The following is a 24152-nucleotide window of genomic DNA, read 5'->3' as shown; positions in this document are numbered from 1 at the left end:
AAATTTCAATAAAACTCAAACACGTAATAACTAATATTTAATTTTCTAAAATACTATAGTATTGATTACTGTTAAAATACTGTTACTAAAATACAAACAAACAATAAAAATGATAATAACTTCTACACAATTATATATGGTGTTTACCATTATATGGAATCGGCAGCAATTGCACAATACAGTGGCCAATCGTACACCATTACCACCAAAATCCACATACAATTATATAGTTGTGGGCGCCGGCAGTGCCGGTGCTATTGTCGCTTGTCGTCTGTCTCAATGGGGCGCCGATGTTGTACTGTTGGAAGCGGGCGGTTCACCCAACGCATTGTTCGACGATATACCGGCGCTCGCCTACACTTATGTTGAATTGGATAAACAAAGTCTACGTTCATATCAATTACTGCCACAAAAATATACCGGTCATTCATATGCAAACAACGGCACAATTGTTAATTTGTGGGGACGAGTGTTAGGCGGTTCCTCATCGGTCAATGAAATGCTATACAATAGGTATGTAATTAATTTTTAAATATTTTGTATTTTAAAAAAATAATTTTTATGTTCTCTAATTTTGATTGTTGTTGATTATTATTTATATATATATATATATACATTTCATTAATAATTAATTATTTTTAGAGGTAATCATAAATATTATGACACTATAGCAGCTAAATATGGTGCCATTGGTTGGGATTACGCAAGCGTTTTGCCAGTGTTTAAGCTTATGGAGAATAATACCGATCCCGGTGTTAGCGATCAATATCACGGAAGATCAGGTCCAATAAGTGTGTCCACACCTACTCAACCATTTGCTATACAATTAAAACAAGCCAAAGCAGCACTTGAATGGGGTCTACAAACAATTGACATTAATGGTCAAAATCAAACTGGATTTACAATTGGACAGTCAACAAATGCACGGGGAATTAGATCGTCGACAAATAATGCTTACCTTGAAAGTGGTTTATGTCCCAACTTGACTATAGTTACCGGAGCAGTGGTCGAAAAAATATTAATCTCCTCGTCCTCAGATCAACACAATACTCCTCGAGCACAGGGAGTTGTATTTGTAAAAAGCAATCGTAAACACCGAATAAGGGCTAACCGCGAGGTTATCATATCAGCCGGTAATGTAATWTAWATAAAAAATAGATTATACAATAAAAAACAAAAACTTATTTTACATTATAACTAAACCATTATTAATTAGTTAAGCAAAAAAAATTACATTTAATTATTATTTTCTTTAGTAGTAAATACTGTATATAATTTTAATAACATGTAGAATTTAAATATATTTTTATTTTAATAATAATTTTTTAAAAATCAAATAATAATTACAAATAATATTATAATTTTAATAAATTTTATTAAAACTACAGTATAACATAAACACATACACACATACATTAACTGACATTTTTTAAAAATTCAGGTTCAATAGCCAGTCCACAGTTACTGATGCTATCGGGTGTGGGACCAAAACAGCATTTGAAAAACAAAGGTATCGGTCATGTATTTGCCGATATCCCCGTCGGTAACAATTATTGTGAACAAATTTCTGTTAATATTGACTTTCGGTTAAGTCAACCGAATTTAGCCGAACCTATGTTTTCATTAGACAATATTAGTCAATTGTACCAGGTTACTGTCCAGGGTAAAGGGCTCATGTCAGAGAAGCCAAACACTATGATGTATTGGTCAACCAAATACAATAACGATACCACATATCCGGATATCTATATGTATTTAATTGTTAATAAAAAAGGTAGCGAACCGGCCATTAGTTCCAATGTTATGGCAAACAGTAAAACATTGGAGAGACAAATAAAAAGATATTCTCGACAAATGATTTCAAACAATTATGTATCGTTGGGTACAGGACTGGTACGTCCTGTTAGCTGCGGTACGATTAGACTTAACACCAGCTCTATTAACGATCAGCCGCTAATTGATCCGAATTTTTTGGCCAACCCAAGCGATCGACTTCGTCTTCGGGAAGCAATCGCCGATACGTTTCATTTTGTCGAAACAACCAGTTTTGGTCGTTACGTCCGACCCTCTATACTGCCTATGCCTCCGTGTCAGTACTGTCCAGATATTCCCATTTATCGATGCAACACTTATATTGACTGTTTGATTGACAATTGGGCCGGCGCTGAGACTCATTCAGTGGGCAGCTGTCGTATGGGTGATCCGCGCCGAACAGACACTGTAGTAGATCCGCGATTGCGTGTTAAGGGTATCCACCGATTACGTGTTGTCGACGCATCCATTTATCCGGAGATAATCAATGCCGCCACCAATGCAGCCGCGATGTTGGCCGGAGAAATGGGCGCACGGTTTATAGACAAAGACAATAAGGGTTACAAATAAAAAATACTATGTTTTTAAACTACTGTACCCATACCATACACTTTTATGTTTTTAGGATAAAATATTATAATAAAAACACAAATATTTTAAAATTCTTAATAGTCTTGTCAGAGAAAAAAAATTATTTATATTTAATTGATTCAATTGTCCGGTTTGTTAAGGAAATGACAGATTAATAGAGCAAATAGTATGAGTTGTAATCACTTTTGGATTCAGTGGCCAATCGTTAGGACAGTATATGATCTGAACTTTTTTGATGAATACTAAACTATTTTTTATTATCACTATTTACTGATTGTTGTTGTCGTTTATGTATCTTAATGTGTATGTAATAGTTTGACGCACTATTGCCCCGATAGTCACATCCAGGCCATTGACACGCAAAGGGTTTCAAATTTTTATGACAAATATCGTGTCGCCGATAACCGGCTTTCGTACGAAACTGTTTGTTACACTCAGGCCATTGGCAGGCATACGGACGCTCACCGGTATGAACACGCGTATGATTTACCAGTTGTTCGGTTGTAGCGCACCGGTAGTCACAGCCCGGCCATTGACACGAATGTCTATCCGGTTGTCGTTTCAGTGCATACGTCATCTGATGGACAGATTGTCTGTGAAGTGATCGCTGACGAGTCGAGACAAACATCTCTCGGCAGTCATTGATACCGCAGTTAAATGTTTTTGTCAACAAATGTCGAAAGTTTTGGTGAACTTTTAGTGCATAAGATTTGAAGAAACATTTGTCGCAGTACTGGCACCGGTAGGTCTTCTGACGATTGACGTCATGTATAGCCATATGATCTTTGAGAATACAGTTTCGTTTGAATCCCTGTCCGCATATCTGACAAACAAATGGCTTAGAATCGGGTTTATAATGAGTTAGAAGATAATGTTTTTTCAGATCACTTTTAAATACATATTTTCGGTTACATTCGGCAAATGGACACAAATATCGTTGTTGTTTATCATCGAAATTGTTTCGATTTAACAACAATAGTATAGATTGATCCGATTGGCGATCATTGTTACCATTATTTTCATTCAATGATAATGTCTTATGTTTGTTGTTGTTGTCGTCTCGTGTTTTCATATGTGTCGCTAAAAAACTATTAAATTTGAATGTCTTGTCGCACACGTGACACGTGTTGTTCGGCCACTTGTGTTGTTTGAAGTGAACTGTCATATGCTTTGTAAATCTTATACGTGTTTTGAATTGTTTGCCGCAATCATTGTGTCGGCAAACGTACAGTCCGTTTGTCGGTTTATTTGCCGATTGGATCCGCTGTTGTCTACTCTTTTGTTTAGTAATCGTTTGCGGATCAGCTGTTGTTAGACTTGTTTCTGATGTCAGTAATTGTCGATCACTTCTTGACTCTTGATTGACATTACTTTTCAATGTACTCTTGATTTGTTGTTTGCATCGATGGTATTCATCGACAGTTGTGTCCACTGATTCTTCTAATATCTGCCATTGTTTGACGTCTTCCTCAGCAATCATTGTCTTGTATTTCGCGTGAATTATCTGTAAATAACTTTTCAATTCATTCAATAAATTCAAACAATTGTTTGCAAACAACAACTCATTGACGAGTCGTTTGTTTTCAGCCATCAGTTCATCTAAAAGATCATTGACTTCAATGTTGACTATCATTTCGATCACTAATTAAATCACTTAATAAAACAAAAAACAAACAAAAAAATTACAATAATTTATGACAACATTGTTGTTGTTGTTATGATTGTCTCATACATACTGTTGTATAAAAACATAAACAAACTATACTTTTATTTTTTTAGGGGACTATTGCTATATAAAAAATTTAAAAAAAAATTTTTGTTCAATAACAACAACAACAAAATAATAATAACTATTTTTTTAAATATTATTTTTTGATTGTTTATATTATATGTGTTAACTATTCTAATAAATAAATAAAATTATAAATTTAAATGATAAAAATTATATGAAAAATAACTAAAATAAATATTTTATAAATTGTAATTATGATTCTAACTTAATTATTTATGATATTAATTAATTAATAAAAAAATAATTGTAATTTTTGTAATAATTATTTGTACAGTAGTTGAAAGTTTAAAAAACTATTTGATTAATTAGTAAATCATATATAAATATATTAAGGTTAAGAAAAAAAGGTAAGTCATATAAAAAAACATTTTATTTCTATCTGAAATCAAAAAGTTTTTTGCATTTTACATATTAGAAAAAAGATAAAATTTCTAAGTTTTAATAAATATTTTTTTTAAAAATGTTTTTAGAATTTTAGCCGGGTAAAGTAATAACAAAAATTAATTTCTAAACATTTCAAATATATAATTTTTTTTTGTTTTCATTAATTTGTTAAAAATTATTTTAGTTAAATAACATATTATTAGAATAATTGTTTTGAAAAAATATTTTATTTATTAATATTTATTATAAAATTATGAAAATTTATATTTTTGATTTATATCAATTATTTAAATAGACATATTTAAATAATTAATGTAAATATTTTTCAAATCAATTTTAAGTAACTTAATTTTTATAAATAAATGTGTGTTTATATATATATATATATATATATTATAACGTTGATTTTACATACGTTGATTTTACATTATATTGTATTAAATTTAAACTTAAATAATACCAATTTTTAATAGTAAATAATGATAGTTATATAAATTTAAATTGACTAAATTTGATATTAATTATTGTTATGAATTATGAAATGTTTAAAATAATTATATTTATCTAAAAATATCACGTTTTGATATTATAATTTATATACTATATATAATTTTGTTTATAATTTACATACAACTTTTTAAATTGTTATTGTTATTAATAATACAAATAATTTTAATTTTATATATAATATTTGACAATATATTTAACTGGTAGGTTAGTAACAAAATTTATTATTCAAATTTATTTTAACAAATTACAAATTTAATTTCAATTTATAGATTTATTATTATAGACTAGTATTATATTATTTGTTAACTAATTAGTTATTTAAATGTAGATTTCAATCACAAAACAACAGTACTAACAATGTTTTTATCTATAATAAAATTATTATTATTTTCACTATTGATTATACTATTTGTATCATTAGTAAGATTAATAAAATTTATTATTTTTATTATTATTAAAATAATTTTCTTTATTATAATTATCATATTTTTTCTGTATTTGTAGTCATATGAAACCAGATTTACTGTTAATAAGAGTTTCATTATTGATAAGACAAACAATCAGTTCCTAAAAGATGGTCAACCCTTTCGATACATCGCCGGTCATATCGAGTACTTTAAAGTGCCGGCAGTTTTATGGAGAGATCGGTTGACTAAATACAAAATGGCTGGACTTAATGCCATACAAATGTATTATCATTTTATTTAATTATTTTATATGTTTCATAGAAGTATATAAAATTAAAATTTGTTTAAAATAATAAAATAATTTAAAGATATGTTGAATGGAATTCACACGAACCGGAGGAAGGGATGTATCATTTTGATGGCGACAACGATTTGATTGGTTTTCTGAAGTTAGCCAACGAGTTGGACCTACTGGTGCTCGTAAGAACCGGTCCGTTCATTGATGCCGAAAGAGATATGGTATTAATTAATCATTAAATCTATTACCAATACTTTAATAATACTTTTTTTAATTTATATGTTTCTAATACAGGGAGGTCTACCCTATTGGCTGCTATCGAAAAATCCAAATATGAAACTTCGGACATCGGATCCGTCATATTTGGTTGAAGTAGACAAATGGTACGATCGTTTGCTGCCAATGTTGATACCGATGCTCTACAAAAATGGTGGACCCGTTATAATGGTTCAGATCGAGAATGAATACGGAAGTTATTTTGCCTGCGATTTCAATTATTTGAAACATTTACGAGATTTACACTACAAATATCTGGGAAGTGATGTCCTATTTTATACTACCGATGGAGGCGAAGACTATTATTTGAAATGCGGTAAAATTGATAACGTGTTCGCAACGGTCGACTTCGGATCGGAAAGAGATGTTAATGAATCGTTTGCCGCCCAACGATCCCATCAACCGTACGGGCCGTACGTAAACTCTGAGTATTATACCGGTTGGATTGATCACTGGGAAGAGACACACTCGACGGTAACATCGGCGGCCATTTGTAAAGGGTTGGATCAAATGCTGGCATTGAACGCATCGGTAACACTGTAAGTGATAATATAATATTGATATGGTATACAGTTTGAATTATATGATACACTATATAACTAGTTATCTAAATGTTTTTTAAAATATATATATATGTATATATATATAAATATTTGCTCAGTTACCCTATGCATGGCGGAACCAGTTTCGGGTTTACCGCCGGATCTAATATCCATAAGAATAGGTTCTATCCGTTAATTACAAGCTATGATTTTGATGCTCCACTCACCGAATCGGGCGATCCGACCGCTAAGTATTATGACGTCCGCAATGTTATCGGAAAAGTATTATTAAATTAAAAATTTTTATTATTTTTTTATTAAACATAACTTTATTTATGTTTTTTTTATTTCAATAAGTATCTAACACTACCAGTCGGAACATTACCCAAACCCGAACCAAAAATGCAAACCAAACCGCTTTTAATGAAATCGACTGCCAATATCTATGATGCGATCGAAACTTTAGTACCAATTGAATCGGTTTATCCGAAAACGTTTGAATCATTAAGACTACGACAGGGATTCATATTGTACTCAACAACAGTTACTAACCATACATCAGATCCGGCAGTGCTTACAGTAAATGGACTCAGAGATAGGGCTCAGGTGTTTGTCGATAAGGTAATAGTGGTTTTTAAAATCAAATGATATTTTTAAGACTACATGTTTAGAAAGTTTTTTATAGTAAAATAAATATTAATCAATTCATAGAAATATGCGGGAACTTTGAGCCGAACACAAAGTCTATATACATTGGGATTGGATATCGAGTTTGGGTCACAATTGGATATATTTGTTGAAAATCARGGACGACCTGACTATGGAATTGAAATACACGAATCAAAAGTACAGTAAAAAAAATATAAACCACTTTAAATATATTTATATATTTAAAAAAAATCTTTAATATAGGGTATCACCGAAAATGTCACATTAGGATCGGTTGTGTTAAAAAACTGGAAACACTATCTATTGTTCACCGATTGGCAACAATATATCACTAACTTTATCACCACTTTGTCCACCAGTTTGTTATCCGAGACTAACTATACTTCTGTCGACAGAATTCCTACATTCTTTACGACTGAATTTGTTTTGCCGAACGACTCGACACTACCATTGGATTCATTCCTACGTTTGGACGGTTGGCGCAAAGGTCTGGCATTTTTGAATGGTTTCAATTTGGGCCGCTATTGGACTGTTGGACCACAGCTGACACTGTATGCACCCCGACATCTGTTCAATGCCTATCCGATGACAAACACATTGATTGTGTTTGAATTGGAGCGATCGGCTCCCAACATGACTGTCCAGTTTGTGGCCACCAGTGTATTGAACGCCACCATTCCGTTTACAAGTGAACATCAATTACTTTTATAAAATAAAAATTTTTATTTTTATTTAATCACATAACTTATTTAACTTATAAAAATATAAAAGTGTACAATAAATTTATATATATAGTATATTATGAATATATTTGATAAATTAATTATATATAATAACTGTTAAATTTAAAGTTTGGGTTATTTTTGGGATTTAATAAAAATAAATTAATTTATAAAATATGTATAATAATAATATAATTATAAAATTATTATAAAAAATTATACTTTTTTGATGATAAAATTAAAATACTGTATGTTTATATAAAGATACAATTTTAACAATATAATTACATTATTTATCATAACTGTATTAAATTTTTTAAAATTAATTATGTTTTTATTATTATTAGAAATGTTACCAGGGATCTAATACTAAATGTTGATTTGGCTAAATCAGCACATTAACAGACTATTTATTTAAATCTTAAATAATAATTTTAATTTAATCTTGTAAATTTTAATTGATAATAAGTTTAACTTAAATTTTAGATAAACTACTATACAATACAATTATGYAATAAAATTGTTGTTTCATTAAAGCAATTAATTAAATATTTTATTCACAATAATAAAGTTTTTATTATAAATTTAGTTTTTTGTTAATATTGTCTATTTTCTATATATATAAACAATAATTAGTATTATATAATTACTATTAATAGTAAAAGTTATTAATAGTTTATAACTAATTAATAGTAAAATACAATCAATACAATTACACTGCCATTAAATGTTTTGCAAATATTTATCGTTTAGAAGTTTATTATAATAATAATTATTATTATACTATTGATAAATCTGTTTAAATAAATTTTTATTTATTTTATATCAGTTATCATAATATATAATTATTTTTATAATTAATTAATCAAAAATATTATAGATTATAAACTAATATAACCTATTTTTTTTAAAAAATAACCAATTGTTACTGAAATACAATAATACTAAATAACTTAATTAGATAAATGTAATAATAAAATGTATCTTGTTGAACTTTAGCTAATCTAATTATGTATAAGTATTTTTTGAAAAAATTGATAATTAATAATAATATTTATTATTARGTTATATTTATTTATCTYATTAATGTTTACTTATACATCATGTAAAGTGTTTAGATTAACTATTTGAGCAAAATAAAAAAAAATCTGCCATATAATAGTATATTTATTTTTTATTAAATAATTTATAATAATAATAAATAAATAAATAAATAAACTTTTACTTAAATAATGTCATCAAATAAACTAATATTATTATTATTTTCATTACTATTACTACTATGTGTACAAATTGTAAGTAACATATAACTTATAATTATTTAATTTTATATTTTTTGTGAATAAAAATGATTTTTCTATTATATATATTATATAGTCATCTGAAATTGGATATAGTGTTAACAGAAGTTTCATTATTGATGACACAACCAATCAGTTCCTAAAAGATGGTCAACCCTTTCGATACGTTGCCGGACAGCTCGAGTACTTTAAAGTGCCGGCAGTTTTATGGAAAGATCGGATGACTAAATACAAAATGGCTGGACTTAATGCCATACAAATGTATAATTATTAATTTAGATTATTATAATATTTTAAATAGAAATATAAATTCATTTTTTTATATAAAAAAATTATAATAATTAAAGATATGTTGAGTGGAATTCACACGAACCGGAGGAAGGAATGTATCATTTTGATGGCGACAACGATTTAGTCRGTTTCCTGAAGTTGGCCAACGAGTTGGACCTACTGGTGCTCGTAAGAACCGGTCCGTTCATTGATGCCGAAAGAGATATGGTATTAATCAATCAATTTTAATCTATTATATTAATATAATATAATACTTTCTTTATGTATGTTTCTAATACAGGGAGGTCTACCCTATTGGCTGCTCTCAAAAAATCCAAATATGAAACTTCGGACATCGGATCCGTCATATCTGACTGTAGTAGACAAATGGTACGGCCGTTTGTTGCCAATGTTGATACCGATGCTCTACAAAAATGGTGGACCCGTTATAATGGTTCAGATMGAGAATGAATACGGAAGTTATTTTGCCTGCGATTTCAATTATGTGACACATCTGCGAGATTTACACCACAAATATCTGGGAAGTGATGTCCTATTGTATACAACTGACGGAAACGATGACTACTTTTTGAAATGCGGTAAAATTGATAACGTGTTCGCAACGGTCGACTTCGGATCGGGCAGTGATGTGAACAAGTCGTTTGTCGCCCAACGCGTACACCAACTGTACGGACCGTAYGTCAACTCCGAGTACTATACCGGTTGGATWGATCACTGGGAAGAGACACACTCGACGGCCACTTCGGCTGCCGTCTGCAAAACATTAGACCAAATGCTGGCACTGAACGCATCGGTAACTTTGTAAGTGTTTATTTAAGTGATTAGACATCAAATCTAATGAGGACCTTGATATCTATATATTGRKGGGTTAGATATCCAATGCATGGCGGAACTAATTTTGGGTTTACTAGTGGCGCCAACATTGATGACAATAGATATGACCCGTGTATTACAAGCTATGACTTTGATGCTCCACTCACCGAATCGGGCGATCCGACCGCTAAGTACTATGACGTCCGCAATGTTATCGGAAAAGTATTATTAAATTAAAATTTTTAATTATTTTATTATTAAACACAACTTTATTATTTTAATAAGTATCTAACACTACCAGTCGGAACATTACCCAAACCSGMACCAAAAATGCAAACCAAACCGCTTGTAATGCAAGCGTTTCTCAATCTYTATGATGTGATGACAGCGTTAAAACCAATTGAATCGGTTTATCCGAAAACATTTGAATCATTAAGACTAAGACAGGGATTCATATTGTATTCAACAACAGTTACGATCCATTCATCAGATCCGGCAGTGCTTACAGTTAATGGACTCAGAGATAGGGCTCAGGTGTTTGTCGATAAGGTATAGTAATTTTGTTGTCATTATTTTAATAGTTTCATTATATTTATATACAATTAATCAATAATAAAATATTAATTAATCAATTAATAGATATATGCGGGAACTTTGAGCCGTAGCCAAGGTTTATACAAATTGGGATTGAATATCGAGTTTGGGTCACAATTGGATATATTTGTTGAAAATCAAGGACGACCTGCTTATGGCAAAGAAATTAATGAATTAAAAGTAAAACATATTAATTAAAAATAATTAATTAAACATATTATAGAAATATTTCTAAAATACAGGGAATCACAGCAAATGTTACATTAGGACCGGTTATACTAAAAGATTGGTCACACTATCTATTATTCAGTGATTGGCAACAATATATCGCTAGCATTGCCACCAATAGTACGACTACTTTGTTATCCGACACTAACTATACTTCTGTCGACAGAATTCCTACATTTTTTATGACTGAATTTGTTTTGCCGAACGACTCGACACTACCATTGGATTCATTCCTACGTTTGGACGGTTGGCGTAAAGGACTGGCATTTTTGAATGGTTTCAATTTGGGCCGCTATTGGACTGTTGGTCCACAGCTGACATTGTATACACCCAGACATCTGTTTAAACCATATCCGATRACAAACTCATTGGTAGTGTTTGAATTGGAGCGGTCGGCGCCAAACACGACTGTCCAGTTTGTAGCTAACAGTGTATTGAACGCCACCACTCCGTACACAACAATTTAAAAATACATTACTTAAACAACAAAAATAAATAAAATCGATTAACAAATTTATTAATATTTTTTGTGCAAAACTTTTTTTTTTAAAAACTAAGAATTTATGAAATTTTTTATAATATAATAATAATAATTGAAATATAAATAAAACTAATTATTTTTTTATAAATAAATTTATAATTCTTTCTCAGGAATTTCAATTTCATCCATAAAATCATTGTTTATTAAAATATTATGGTTTCTATGTATACGTCTATTGATAGCAATAAACTTAGCCCTATATAAAAGGGCTTCCCGTTTGCATTGCAATAGATCCCGATTAAGTGATTCAACCCTCAGTTGATCTATAGTTGCCTGTATTGCCTTACATCCGGTTTGTCCTAATTTCGGCAAATTAATTGCGGACATACCATCTTCACAGACAATAACAGCACCGGCCTCTATGAATGGCCGCAATTTCCAATCAGTTTTGACTATTTTCCACCAAATATTTGCAATCTTATTATAAAATCCATTGTTTTTAACATTAGCTAAAATAAATGATAAAATATTTATTTAGATATTATTTAGTATATAATTGATTATTTAATAAATTTATTTTATTATACTTTCAAAAAATATAACTTACAATTAATTTGTATTTCTTTAACAATTTTGTTGATCTCTTGTTTGGTCGGAATGGACAACACAGACATCGTTGGCAAAGATTTAGGAGTAGTAGTAGTAGTAGTAGTAGTACTACTACTACTACTACTTAGTGATCCGATAGCCATCGGTTGTGATTTATATAAATCAGTGCTAATTATTGCCAATGAAAAAGAAGACAAAATAATATAATTAATAAACATATTAATCACTATTAATATATGAAAAAAAAATTAATTAATTATTTATAAATTTTTTTTGACAGATATAAAATTATTATTATTATAAACAAATTTGAATTTAAATATTTTGTTTTTATATCAAAATTATATTTTTATATTATAAAATTAATAATATATTTATATCAATTATATATATATATATATAAATTTGAGTAAATTTTTCTAACCGATTACTATCATTATAGTAATTATTATTGTTGTCAAAAAAAAAATTTTTTTTCCAATGTTTTCTTAACATTTTTGTTGATTTCAATCATAGGTTTACTAATATTGTAATAATTACTATCAGTATCGATCTCATTGATACCTAAATAGTTTGAAAAAATATCAAAAAAAATWGTTATTTAAATTTTGATAAAGTTTAAAAAAACTTATAACTTACTTGTGTTGTTGATATTATTGCTAATTATTGATAACATATTAATTAAATTGAAATTAATTATTATAGCATTTAATATACATATATTTGATAATTTATTCATTTTAAAAAACTAATTAATAAATTAATATACAGTATATATATATATTATAATACTAAAATACAAATTGTTTTTAGAGATAAATATTAAATACAGTAAATTATACTAAAATTTTTCACATTTTATGCATTTTTGTTTATCTATTATTTCTATTATAATCATAAATTAATCCATGAACCGGATTATAATTTATTTATTGAAGTAATTATTTTTTTGTATATTTACTTAAGTAAATCTTTAGATATTTCAATTTTATTCATGAGTTAGATTTTAATTACTTTTAATAACTATTAATGTAATATATCAATGCTTTATACAGTAATATCATATACTGTATAAAAATTTGTTTAAAAATATCCAAAATAATAAAAACAATATACCGTAATGTATTTATTTTAATTTATAATAACTATTGTATTAAATATTCTTTATATACTGTACTGTATGTACAGTATTATAGACTATAAGTTTAATACTGTAGTATTCAACTAAAAGGTTTTTAATTTAATATACAGTATATTTATAATGTATTATATTTTGCATGTATTATAGATTTTTTTAGTACTTTTTATTAATTTTTATAATTATTTATTTATGATTATTAAAATTATGTAAAATTTACTACTAATAATAATTTTTTTAAAATAAAAATATTTAGCATAACTAAATTCTATTTTTTAACATTTGTAAATTATAGTATTATAAAATTAAATTATTTTTTAAAAATTATTATAGAATATTTATTTTATTTATTTATATTAAAATTTAAAAAAAATCTACTATATAAATTAAATAAACTAATCTAAATTTAACTATAGCGCCAAAAACATTAATTAGATTAACACTCTATATGCTGTCAATAGTTTTGTTACATTTATATACAACTAGTCGAATGTCTATTTCAATACTAGAGTTTATATATAAAATAGTACTAAATGTCTGTACTAGTCGACTATTATTTTTATAATAAAAATAATCAAAACACATGTTTTATTTAATACAGTTAGGGTTAGATTGGGAATCCCAGGGAAGGGAGTTCCCAAATAAAATCCCTCCAATTTTCCCGGAATATATGGAAAATATATTATATTCCCTCCCTTGATCGTTAGAAAGGGAAAATATAATTTGTCATACATAAAAAAGGACATAATCTCAATGACTTTTWAAAAATTGTACTGTAATATGTGAGTGGCAATAATGTGAACATAACTTAATAGCATATGTAAAACTGTGGTATTATCACAAACATTGTCTGTCATTATCACATAGTGTTAAACATTTATAATTATGAGACATTGATGAGATTATTGAATTGACTCAACCATATAATCAAATTGAAATTGATTAATATACTTATACACAATAAATTCAGTGATAATGCCTCAGTTGAGTGATAATGCCTGATATTATTTTTAAAATGTAATAATTAATAAAAAATAATAAAAATGAAAACAAAAAACATTATATAAATTGTTTATTTTAAAGAAATGTCATAAAAAAACATTAATTAGATTAACACTCTATATGCTGTCAATAGTTTTGTTACATTTATATACAACTAGTCGAATGTCTATTTCAATACTAGAGTTTATATATAAAATAGTACTAAATGTCTGTACTAGTAGTTGACTACTATTTTAGAATAATAATAATAATTAAAACACATGTTTTATTTATTACAGTATTAATTCTACATTTAAATGTTACGTATTGTTAGGCAAAACATATAATATTACTGTAAATACATATATAATGTGAAAACCAATTAACGGATGAATGATAATCATTGCATCACTGCTTTGGTGGTAATGTCATCATCGATGGTCATCATTGGTATTGTTGTTGAAGATAATAATAATAACAAATGAAATACAAGTTAAAGTACGAAAAACAAGTGGCCGTCAGTCGCCGATTGCAACGGAGATTGACGGCTACCGAGTCTATGTTGGCCATTGCCGACCAAAAGTTTGCCGTAATGTCCGAAGCGTTTGACATTTCCCAGAAGTTGGTCCAACATTTGCGTACAGAAAACCAGTTGCTGAAGTCGGCTAACGATATGCTTGCACCCGATACCTGTCCGATGATGGCCATCGACATGCCAATGGTACCGATGTTGGCCATTGAAGGTCCACCGATMCCACTAGCATTGCCACCGCCGCCGCCGTCTCTACCGTTAGCGCCTCCACCGCAAACGTCGGCTATAAATGAAGAGTCTTCATTGTCGGCCAACCCGAGGACAGTTAGTATAGATTTGGCCTCAGATTTAGATGACATGAATAACAACAACAACAACAATGATGTCAATAATGAGCCGACAGTTGGCACAGCCGCCGATAGCCAACAATCACCAGAACCGACGGTATTTGAAAGCGATTTAATTGCCATTCAGTACGAGATTGAGATCAAAGAGTTGCGCGAAGAGTGTCAACTGTTGTCGTTGTTGGCCATCAATGAGGTTTTGGTCACCAGAGATGAGGAGCTAACGACCCGCAAGTATCTGTCCGACAGTGACAATGATAAGCACGAAGACTCGGACAACAGTAACACCGATATTGATGAGCCGATGGACGTCGACATCAATGGTAAATAACTTTTACATTTGTGATTCACTGATTATAATATATAATATTATTATTTTTTTCGACAGAAAAATCACCAAAAGATCGGAAATCACGCAATAAGTGTCACACCTGTGGCCGAAAGTTTACCGACGAACAGCTACTCAAAAGTCACATGAAATTGCATCAAACGTTTAATGGCCAACAGGTCCGGTGCGCTGAAGACGAGTGCGGCTATCAGTTTAACGACAAACACGAGCTTATAGATCACATCAGACGTGTTCATCTCAAAAGAGGAGGACATTCGGTAACACCTCAGTCAACGCCGAAAAAGCGACGCAACTATCGGTGCAATAAATGCGGCGACGATTACCAATCGCCTCAAAGTCTGGTCGAACACCAGAAGACCGTCCATCAGATGGTCACTACATATAAATGCAAATATTCCGGTTGTGATGAAAAATTTGATAAAGTGCCCGATTTGAGGGCACACGAGCGCCAGCACCGGGAGGGTGTCATCAAAACTGGTAAAMTATTTATTTATTATTATATTTTGTTAAACATAAATAAATTTCTTTAAAAAAAAACTTTAATTTATATTATTGTCTGATAAATAGATTCTAAACCACCGAAACTCAGTGATAACAGCAAACGGGTCGATAGTCCCGAATCTACTGTTCCTAAATCAACGACAACGCCGGCGGCGGCCGCTGTRGCCACAAAGTTTCGGTGCAAACACGACGGCTGTCCAGCCGAATACAAGACACGGATGGCGCTTAGAAAACACGAAGAGAAACCACATTTTCATGGTATGTCTGTTACCGATGTGTCGTCGTCGTCGTCGGCCAACAAAACGGGTGGTCCGAATCAGTCATCGATGGATATGAAGTCGCGGTTAGAGTTGTTGTCTATATTTTACGCCGACCAACAACTGAAAACTGAATTGTGATAACAAACAAAATTTATTAGTAAAATAAAATCATATTTAATCGACATTTTATAAGAGATCACACAATTGATTCACAAATATATCATTAAATTATTAACGTTTTTTTTTTAAAAGAAAATTGTTTTATTGAATTCATTAATAATAAATTTAATAATAATAATAAGTCATTTTTTTTGTTACAATACATTTATGATATAAACATTTGTATTATTTTTTTATTATAAAACTATTTGTTTATTTTTTTGTGTAAATCACTTATAAAATTCATTTTAATTTTTTAATTTCCCCTCAATTTATCAATAATTATGTAATGATTTTATTAAAAAAAAAATAATGTATTACTGTATTATTAATGATTATATTTAATTACTACTTATTAAATAATATATTATTATATACTAAGATATTAATATAAAATTGAAATATTTAAAAAAATTTAATATATTTTGCATTGGACTAAAATTTTTAATTGTTTTTTTTTTGGTAAAATTATTGTATAATTAGTAGACATCTGTTTTTTATAGACAATATATATATTTTTCCTCTTTTTTTTAAAAAAAACAACATTTATAAAAGTGATCAAAAGATAAAACATAAAAAATCCATTAAAAACATCATTAAATGTTAGTAACATTTTTCAAAATCACATTTTAAAAAGTTTACTTGACAATAAAATATACATTGTTGAGTTATTTTTTTTGCCATCATTTTATCACAATAATAAAAATAATAATGATAAAACATTAAACAAAATCAAAAATATACTGTACAATAAAAAAAATCGTTTTTATTATTATTAGTTTTTTTTACTTTCAAAATGTCTTTTATATTTATTATGAATTAAAAGTCTTATTTAATAATCTATTGTATCAATCATTTACTGTTACAGTACTATATATTTTTGTTTGTTTGTTTGTAACAATAATGTATATATAGTTAAGTTTATTTTGTTTGTTTGTTTTATTTTAAAAAGTAATTCATGTCTATTATATAATAATTTTTTCCATGAAAATTTTGTGTTGTGTTAAAAAAAATTCAACTTAAAGTGTGTGACATTTATTTTCAACAACAAAAAAAACTTAGCGATAAAAGTGTCGTCAATAAGGGATGAAAGAGAGAGAGAGAGAGAGAGAGAGAGAGAGAGAGAGAGAGAGAGAGAGAGAGATGTTTGCAAAATGTGTTTTTTTATATTTTAGTTTTATTGATAAGTTTTATAAATATATTTGTTGTGATGTATTATTATTATTATTGTAAAAAAACATATATAATTTGTTTATATATATTATTGTTTTCGTTCAAACACTCGGGTAAAAAACACGTCTCTACGTGTCTAACATATAAAATTTTTTTATCATTTTATTTGTTTGTTTGTTTTTTTTGACTATTTGTTAGAAATCAATAAAATTTCGGCGGTCTTTCAATAATATAAGAAAAATTTTATTAGGATAGACATTGAATATATATATATATGTGTGTGTGTGTGTGTGTGTGTGTTTGATATGTATTGAATATCCGTTTTTTGAGCGGGTGTATTGAATTTGACCGGAAATTACATGTCTATATATGCTCATAAAAAAATTTAACCGAAACTAATAGTAATACCATTTACACATAAGTATAACTAGATTTTTTCAATATATATATATATTATAAAAATAAAAAATAATTTTTGTTGATTAATAAAATTGCCAATTGAAAATTAGTAATAATTGTTTCTAAAAAACTTGTCTATAAAAACAGATCATTAATTTTTTTTACATCTATCTAGCTAAATTTTATATTTCAATAAGTTTAAAAAATATTATTTTTATTTTATGCTAATTAAAATTAAAAAATTCATAAAAATTAATAATATACCTGTATTTAACTATATAAAATATAGACAGTATATATATATACACTATATATACTATATATATTCACACGCACTATTAATATATTTTAATAAAAATAAGCTAGTATAAATTTTAAATAATAATGTTCATTCAATTGATAATAATCAATAAACATATAATATAATGTATAAATATATTAGATTCAACTAAAAACCAGTTGAGAATGCTAGAAAGCATTTCCACACGAATTCCTAATCATAATTAAAAATTAAATTCAGTATGATAAAATAAAATCAACTAAAGTTATGTAGGGTATCAAACGATTTAGTATGACAAAATAAACAACTATAGTCATGTGGGGTATCAAATTATTCAGTATTACAAAATAAACTACTATTTTCCTAAAAAATAAACTTAAAAACGAAAAAAAATAAAAAAATCAATATTAAAAAAAATTCAAAAAAAAAATTCAAAAAAAATTCAAAATTTTTTTAATTAATTTTTGGACACCATTTTCTTCAATTTCCTAAAGAAGAGAGAGAGAGAGAGAGAGAGAGAGAGAGAAAAACAAAAAATCAATATTAAAAAAAAATCAAAAAAAAAATTCAAAATTTTTTTAATTAATTTTTGGACACAATTTTCTTCAATTTCCTAAAAAATAAACTTAAATAAGAAAAAAAACAAAAAAAAATTCAAAAAAAAATTTGTAGCGGATAGTGGATTCGAACCTATGTCCTCGTGGGACAGACAGACCGACAGACCGACAGACCGACTTATAGAATGCATATACGTATTCCTTTCAGGAATTCGTGAATATATTTAATAAATTTTATATAAAATTTATATACAAAAATAAATTTACATATTTTTATCACATTGTCCTTCATAGCGTACTTAATAATAATAATAATAATTTTTATCAACAAAAAAATGGACAATTGATTGTACAATTTGATCATTTATTATTTAACACTATTTTACTACAAAGTATAAATATATTACTATAAAATTCATATATATATATAATATATATTTTTTGCACTGTGTTTTAATGCGAGGGCGACAATGAAATTTTCATTCAAACAATTCACTATAATTTATATATCTATTTATGGATTGGAACTATAAATCACTTGAGAGAAAGAGAGAAAATAAATTGAATTGAATATAATGTTCACTCATGTGTTGTTTTAATGGTTGTCATCACTCGTTAGAGAGAGAGAGAGAGAGAGAGAATTTCCAATAATATTCGGAATATTTTAGTATAAGAATATTCTGTATATAAATTTGTAAGATATATACATTATATATATATACAGTTTATATTAAATATAAAATCGACAAASTTATAAGTAACTGTAAAAAATAAAATAAGTTTAATCATAAACTTAAAGCATATTTCGCATGAAATCGACTTTCATTATCATTATTTGTTTTATAAATCAATTGAGTTATGTCTATGCCATTAAATTATACTATAGTATATTAGTATTAATAATAATAATATTATTATAATTATTATTATTGAAAAAATTATTAGAAAAATAATGCTTACTAAATGTTTTACTAAAAATAACTAATATATTTATAATTTTATTATCATATATATACTTATTTATAGAAATTGTGTCTATATCCGCAATTTTCTACAAAAAATATACAATATATAAATATATTAAATAAATGGCTATTTTGTTTAGAGTGTATAAAATACTATATAAAAACACATAAACACACTCACAGAGTGTATATCCATTAATAGTTAACTAATGTATGTCTAGAGAAACATACAATATATATATATATATATAAATATATTGTATATATATATATATATATATATATATATATATATATATATATATATATAACAATTTGGTACTTCATTAGTTACTTATTGAGTAAGTTATTAAGTGATTGAGAGAGAGAGAGAGAGAGAGAGAGAGAGAGAGAGAGAGAGAGAGAGAGTTAATTGATTGACAAATATCAATATAATGGCATAAATTGATTTCACAAGTGTTTTAATGATTTCTCTCTCTCTCTCTCTCTCTCTCTCTCTCTCTCTCTCTCAAWAATAATAATAATAATATTTAATTGATTAGTTATTTAAAAATATAAACTTAATAAACAGTTTAATAATCAATATAATATTAAATTAGTTTGTTTTATTTTATAATTTTATGTAACATTTTTTGTCAATACTGTTTCAAACTGTGTGTGTGTGTGTGTGTGTGTATGTATGTGTGTGTGTGTGTGTGTGTGTGAAATTAGACTTTGTATTTGATGTCATTTTTTAATGAATCGAACCGAAACCGAAACAATAAAACCCAAACCGTTCCAAAAGTCTAGTTTATGTATATATTAAAGCTAATAATAATTTTTAATATATATATATATATATATATATATATATATATATATATATATATACCTGTATATTATCAAAGAATTAAATCAATTATATTTACACTATTTATTGATATAATATTGTATACAAAAATAAAATTAATAACCATTGTGATAGACATAAATATTTTATAGTAAATAAATCAATATATTTTTTACAAAGATATAAATAAATAAATATATATAAAACTTATATATATATATATATAGTAAAATTATTTACAAATAATAGATTTTATTTTGAATTAATAGACATTATTGACAAAAATTTTAAAAATAAAGTAATTATTGATAAATAAAATAMTGTACATTGAGTTTGTATTTAAGACTTATTATAAACAATAAATATAAACACATAATTTATAAATATTATAAACTTATGTTGTTATTATATTATATACAAAATAATGTACTCTATTATATTTTATAATATATTTATACATTAAAATTAAATATATTTAATGTTTTATAATTTTAATAATATAAATCAGTTTTTACTTGCACTTCAATAATAGTATTTTATATTTTATTTATTGCTAACATATCGTTATATTAAGTTCAAGGGTATAGTACTGAAAGAGTATTATTATTATTATTACATATTATATTATAGTTATGTCTTAAATAAAAAGTATTACAGATTTATAGACAAATAATGTCGACAAAAAAAATATATAACAAAATTAATAATATTAGATGAATATTACAACATATTATTTGCCTTTTTTGCTTTAATATTTATGGACTGTATGTTGCAATTTGATGTAACATTTATTAATATTAATACTGTATATTTGATATATATATATATATATATATATATAAATGTAAAGAAAAATAGTCTGAAAAATAAATTGTTTTATTTTCACTCTCTGTCGTTATGTGCTATAACTTATAATTTGGTAATTTATTACAATATAAAGTAATATATATATATATTTTCTAAAATCTTATATACAAAGTGAATACAAATCTATATAAAACACTATTTATTATAGTTTGCTAAATAAAACAAAAAAAAGTGTTATACAAAAATATATATAAAAAGTATATTATTAAAAAAACTATAAGCCCTTTATTATTATAAAATCATATATTTTTTGTTACGAAAAAACTAAAACAATAAATCAGAATATTCTGTATTATTTGAATAATATTATTGAAAATAATGTGTTTTATTTATTATATAAAACGGGTTATATATACACAATCTTACAATATATATATATATACAATATATCTAACAATATTGTTATTAAAATCAATATTCTGTATATACTTTTTATTAACAATTTTTTATGGTTCTATGATTTAAAATAAATAATTATATATCCTAACAAAAAAAATAAATCATGATAACAAAAATATCGACAAAAAATATATTATATATATATAATACAGTTTAATGCTAAGTAGTGGGAAAAAACTGGCTAAAAATCAAGTGTAGGACTGGGATGTCTGAGCTGTTTTGTGTATTACTAATATATTATATAATATAATAACTAAACACTAATAGTATGCTTGGGTTCGCACAGGGCTTTAGTATGTTAGGGCACATACAGTATAATACAGTTTCAGTGACATTGTTTTTCATAATTCTCGCGTAAAATATTGATATTAATGGATTAAATATATATAGAAAAATATTATATATAAATATATTGTATACAGTATTTTAATGTATATAAATTTATATATATATATATATATTTGTTTTATTAGTATACATGTACAATATGTTTGTGTAAATTTATATTTTTATTAAATAAAAATAAAATATAATACAAAAATTTTTATATTTTAATACGAAATTTTTATTTATTTTTTGAATACAAAACACAACTTACAACTAATGTAAAATATAAAAACAAACAATTTTTGAAAATTAAACAAAACAAACAATTTTCATTAAATTTTCATAATAAGTGCTCTTTGAAAATGTTAATTGCTGATAATTTATTTAATTAAAATTATGTATTATATAAGGCACACACTTATACTTACATTTTTAATATATATTATATAAACTTATTAACATTTAATGTTTGCATAAAAATACTGTAATATTTATTATATTAATCACTGAATATAGAGTATTATATAATAATAAATAATAATATTAACAAATTTTTTTCAAATAAAAAAAATAGAAATTCTTTCTCATTTTTAGCACATTATAGTAAATTATAATTAAAAATTTCGCAAACAATATCAGAAATTTTTACAGTTAGTTAATTATAAAAAAAATATAAAAGTTAATGATATTAAACATTTACATAATTTACTAATGTTTTGAAATATTTAATAAAAATAATAAAATATCTATTAATATTTTATTAAATAATTTATTATGCAATTTGGACTGAAAAATAATTAGCTTAAACATATTATAATAATAAAAATAATTGTGATAACTAATCTTATAATCAATAAAATTTATGTTAAAATAATAACAAAATTGTGTACAATATTGATATACTATTTTAATACTAATCAAAATAATTTAATATTATACATTTATATTTAAAATAATTAATAAGATTTGTGATTATTTCTAATAAATTTATTTAATTATAGTTATTTGACAAATTGAATTATTTTAGAAATTTTTATAATTAAATTTATATTTTATTTTTTTTAAAATTTAAGTTCAATTTTAGCAATAAATAAAACAATTGCTATTATATTAGATATAAAATCTTATATGGAAAATTTATTTTCTATAAAACAAAATTCTGTAAAAAAAATCATAATTTAAAGATATAACAAAATAATATTGCAATAGTTAGTAATTAATATTATTTAATTAGCAAAATCAAGTTTAATTAATGATAATAATTAATATAATAATTAAATACTTAACTATTGCACAAACATTAACAACAACAACAAAAATCAGTTGAGATAACAAACCAATTGTATAGTAAAAATCATTACGAAAAAAATACTTAAAGGATATACTAATGAATAATATAATATAAAATGACACATTCAGTGAATACCAAAAAAAAATAAAATAAATAAATTACAGTAGAAAAAACATATAAACTACACTGTAGTGACTAAAGTATATAATATAAATAATATTGCTTATTATATGACGGTCTAATTAGTTACAATACAGTAGTTAGACTGTAGTCTGTACAGTAAATTTTCGTTAATTTTTGATTAGACCATTGATTTTATTTATTTATTTATTTTCCAAAGCAATTTGTTTTATTTTTTGTTGCGTAATATTTCAATTATAATTAGTGACCAAATGGTTTATTTTAATTATTCAAATCTTTTTTATTTTTATTTTTTAGTTTTATATATATATATAGAAAAAATTACAAAACAAAACAATTA

General features: G+C 25.9%; 5 protein-coding genes across 5 annotated transcripts; 4 read left to right on the top strand and 1 right to left on the bottom strand.

Annotated features, from left to right (window-relative positions):
• Nucleotides 1-53: 53 nt before the first annotated feature.
• On the top strand, nt 54-2478 carry LOC128964013 (L-sorbose 1-dehydrogenase-like). Its single transcript, XM_054310575.1, has 3 exons — nt 54-513; nt 643-1133; nt 1442-2478. The coding sequence occupies exons 1-3, from the start codon at nt 110-112 to the stop codon at nt 2380-2382; spliced, it is 1836 nt and encodes a 611-aa protein (XP_054166550.1). The 5' UTR covers nt 54-109; the 3' UTR covers nt 2383-2478.
• Nucleotides 2479-2534: 56 nt separating this feature from the next.
• On the bottom strand, nt 2535-4134 carry LOC128964090 (zinc finger protein 510-like). Its single transcript, XM_054310651.1, has one exon. It carries the CDS (start codon nt 4034-4036, stop codon nt 2651-2653), a length of 1386 nt encoding a protein of 461 aa, XP_054166626.1. The 5' UTR covers nt 4037-4134; the 3' UTR covers nt 2535-2650.
• A 1163-nt stretch (nt 4135-5297) lies between these two features.
• Nucleotides 5298-7992, top strand: LOC128964645 (beta-galactosidase-1-like protein). The gene is made up of 8 exons (XM_054311279.1): nt 5298-5509; nt 5594-5778; nt 5865-6015; nt 6089-6609; nt 6732-6894; nt 6970-7233; nt 7324-7458; nt 7525-7992. Exons 1-8 carry the CDS (start codon nt 5447-5449, stop codon nt 7990-7992), a joined length of 1950 nt encoding a protein of 649 aa, XP_054167254.1. The 5' UTR covers nt 5298-5446.
• Nucleotides 7993-9089: 1097 nt separating this feature from the next.
• On the top strand, nt 9090-11776 carry LOC128964634 (beta-galactosidase-like). Its single transcript, XM_054311268.1, has 9 exons — nt 9090-9108; nt 9246-9298; nt 9381-9565; nt 9652-9802; nt 9876-10396; nt 10468-10630; nt 10694-10957; nt 11048-11182; nt 11245-11776. The coding sequence occupies exons 1-9, from the start codon at nt 9090-9092 to the stop codon at nt 11695-11697; spliced, it is 1944 nt and encodes a 647-aa protein (XP_054167243.1). The 3' UTR covers nt 11698-11776.
• A 3017-nt stretch (nt 11777-14793) lies between these two features.
• On the top strand, nt 14794-16645 carry LOC128964078 (zinc finger protein 655-like). Its single transcript, XM_054310640.1, has 3 exons — nt 14794-15638; nt 15704-16141; nt 16232-16645. The coding sequence occupies exons 1-3, from the start codon at nt 14921-14923 to the stop codon at nt 16561-16563; spliced, it is 1488 nt and encodes a 495-aa protein (XP_054166615.1). The 5' UTR covers nt 14794-14920; the 3' UTR covers nt 16564-16645.
• Nucleotides 16646-24152: the final 7507 nt, after the last annotated feature.

The sequence above is a fragment of the Oppia nitens genome, unplaced genomic scaffold (assembly GCF_028296485.1).
Source record: "Oppia nitens isolate AA-2021 unplaced genomic scaffold, nextdenovo-longstitch-racon4-pilon3 scaffold15_pilon_pilon_pilon, whole genome shotgun sequence".
In the NCBI taxonomy this organism is placed as follows: Eukaryota; Metazoa; Arthropoda; class Arachnida; order Sarcoptiformes; family Oppiidae; genus Oppia; species Oppia nitens.
Note: the sequence above shows the minus strand (reverse complement) of the source record. Positions and strands in the feature narration are given on the sequence as shown.

Coding starts and splice junctions, on each gene's coding strand:
- LOC128964090 (XM_054310651.1), bottom strand. CDS start 4,036: ATGATAGTCAACATTGAAGTCAATGATCTTTTAGATGAACTGATGGCT.
- LOC128964013 (XM_054310575.1), top strand. CDS start 110: ATGATAATAACTTCTACACAATTATATATGGTGTTTACCATTATATGG. Junction 514..642: donor AATGAAATGCTATACAATAG/GTATGTAATTAA, acceptor AATTATTTTTAG/AGGTAATCATAAATATTATG.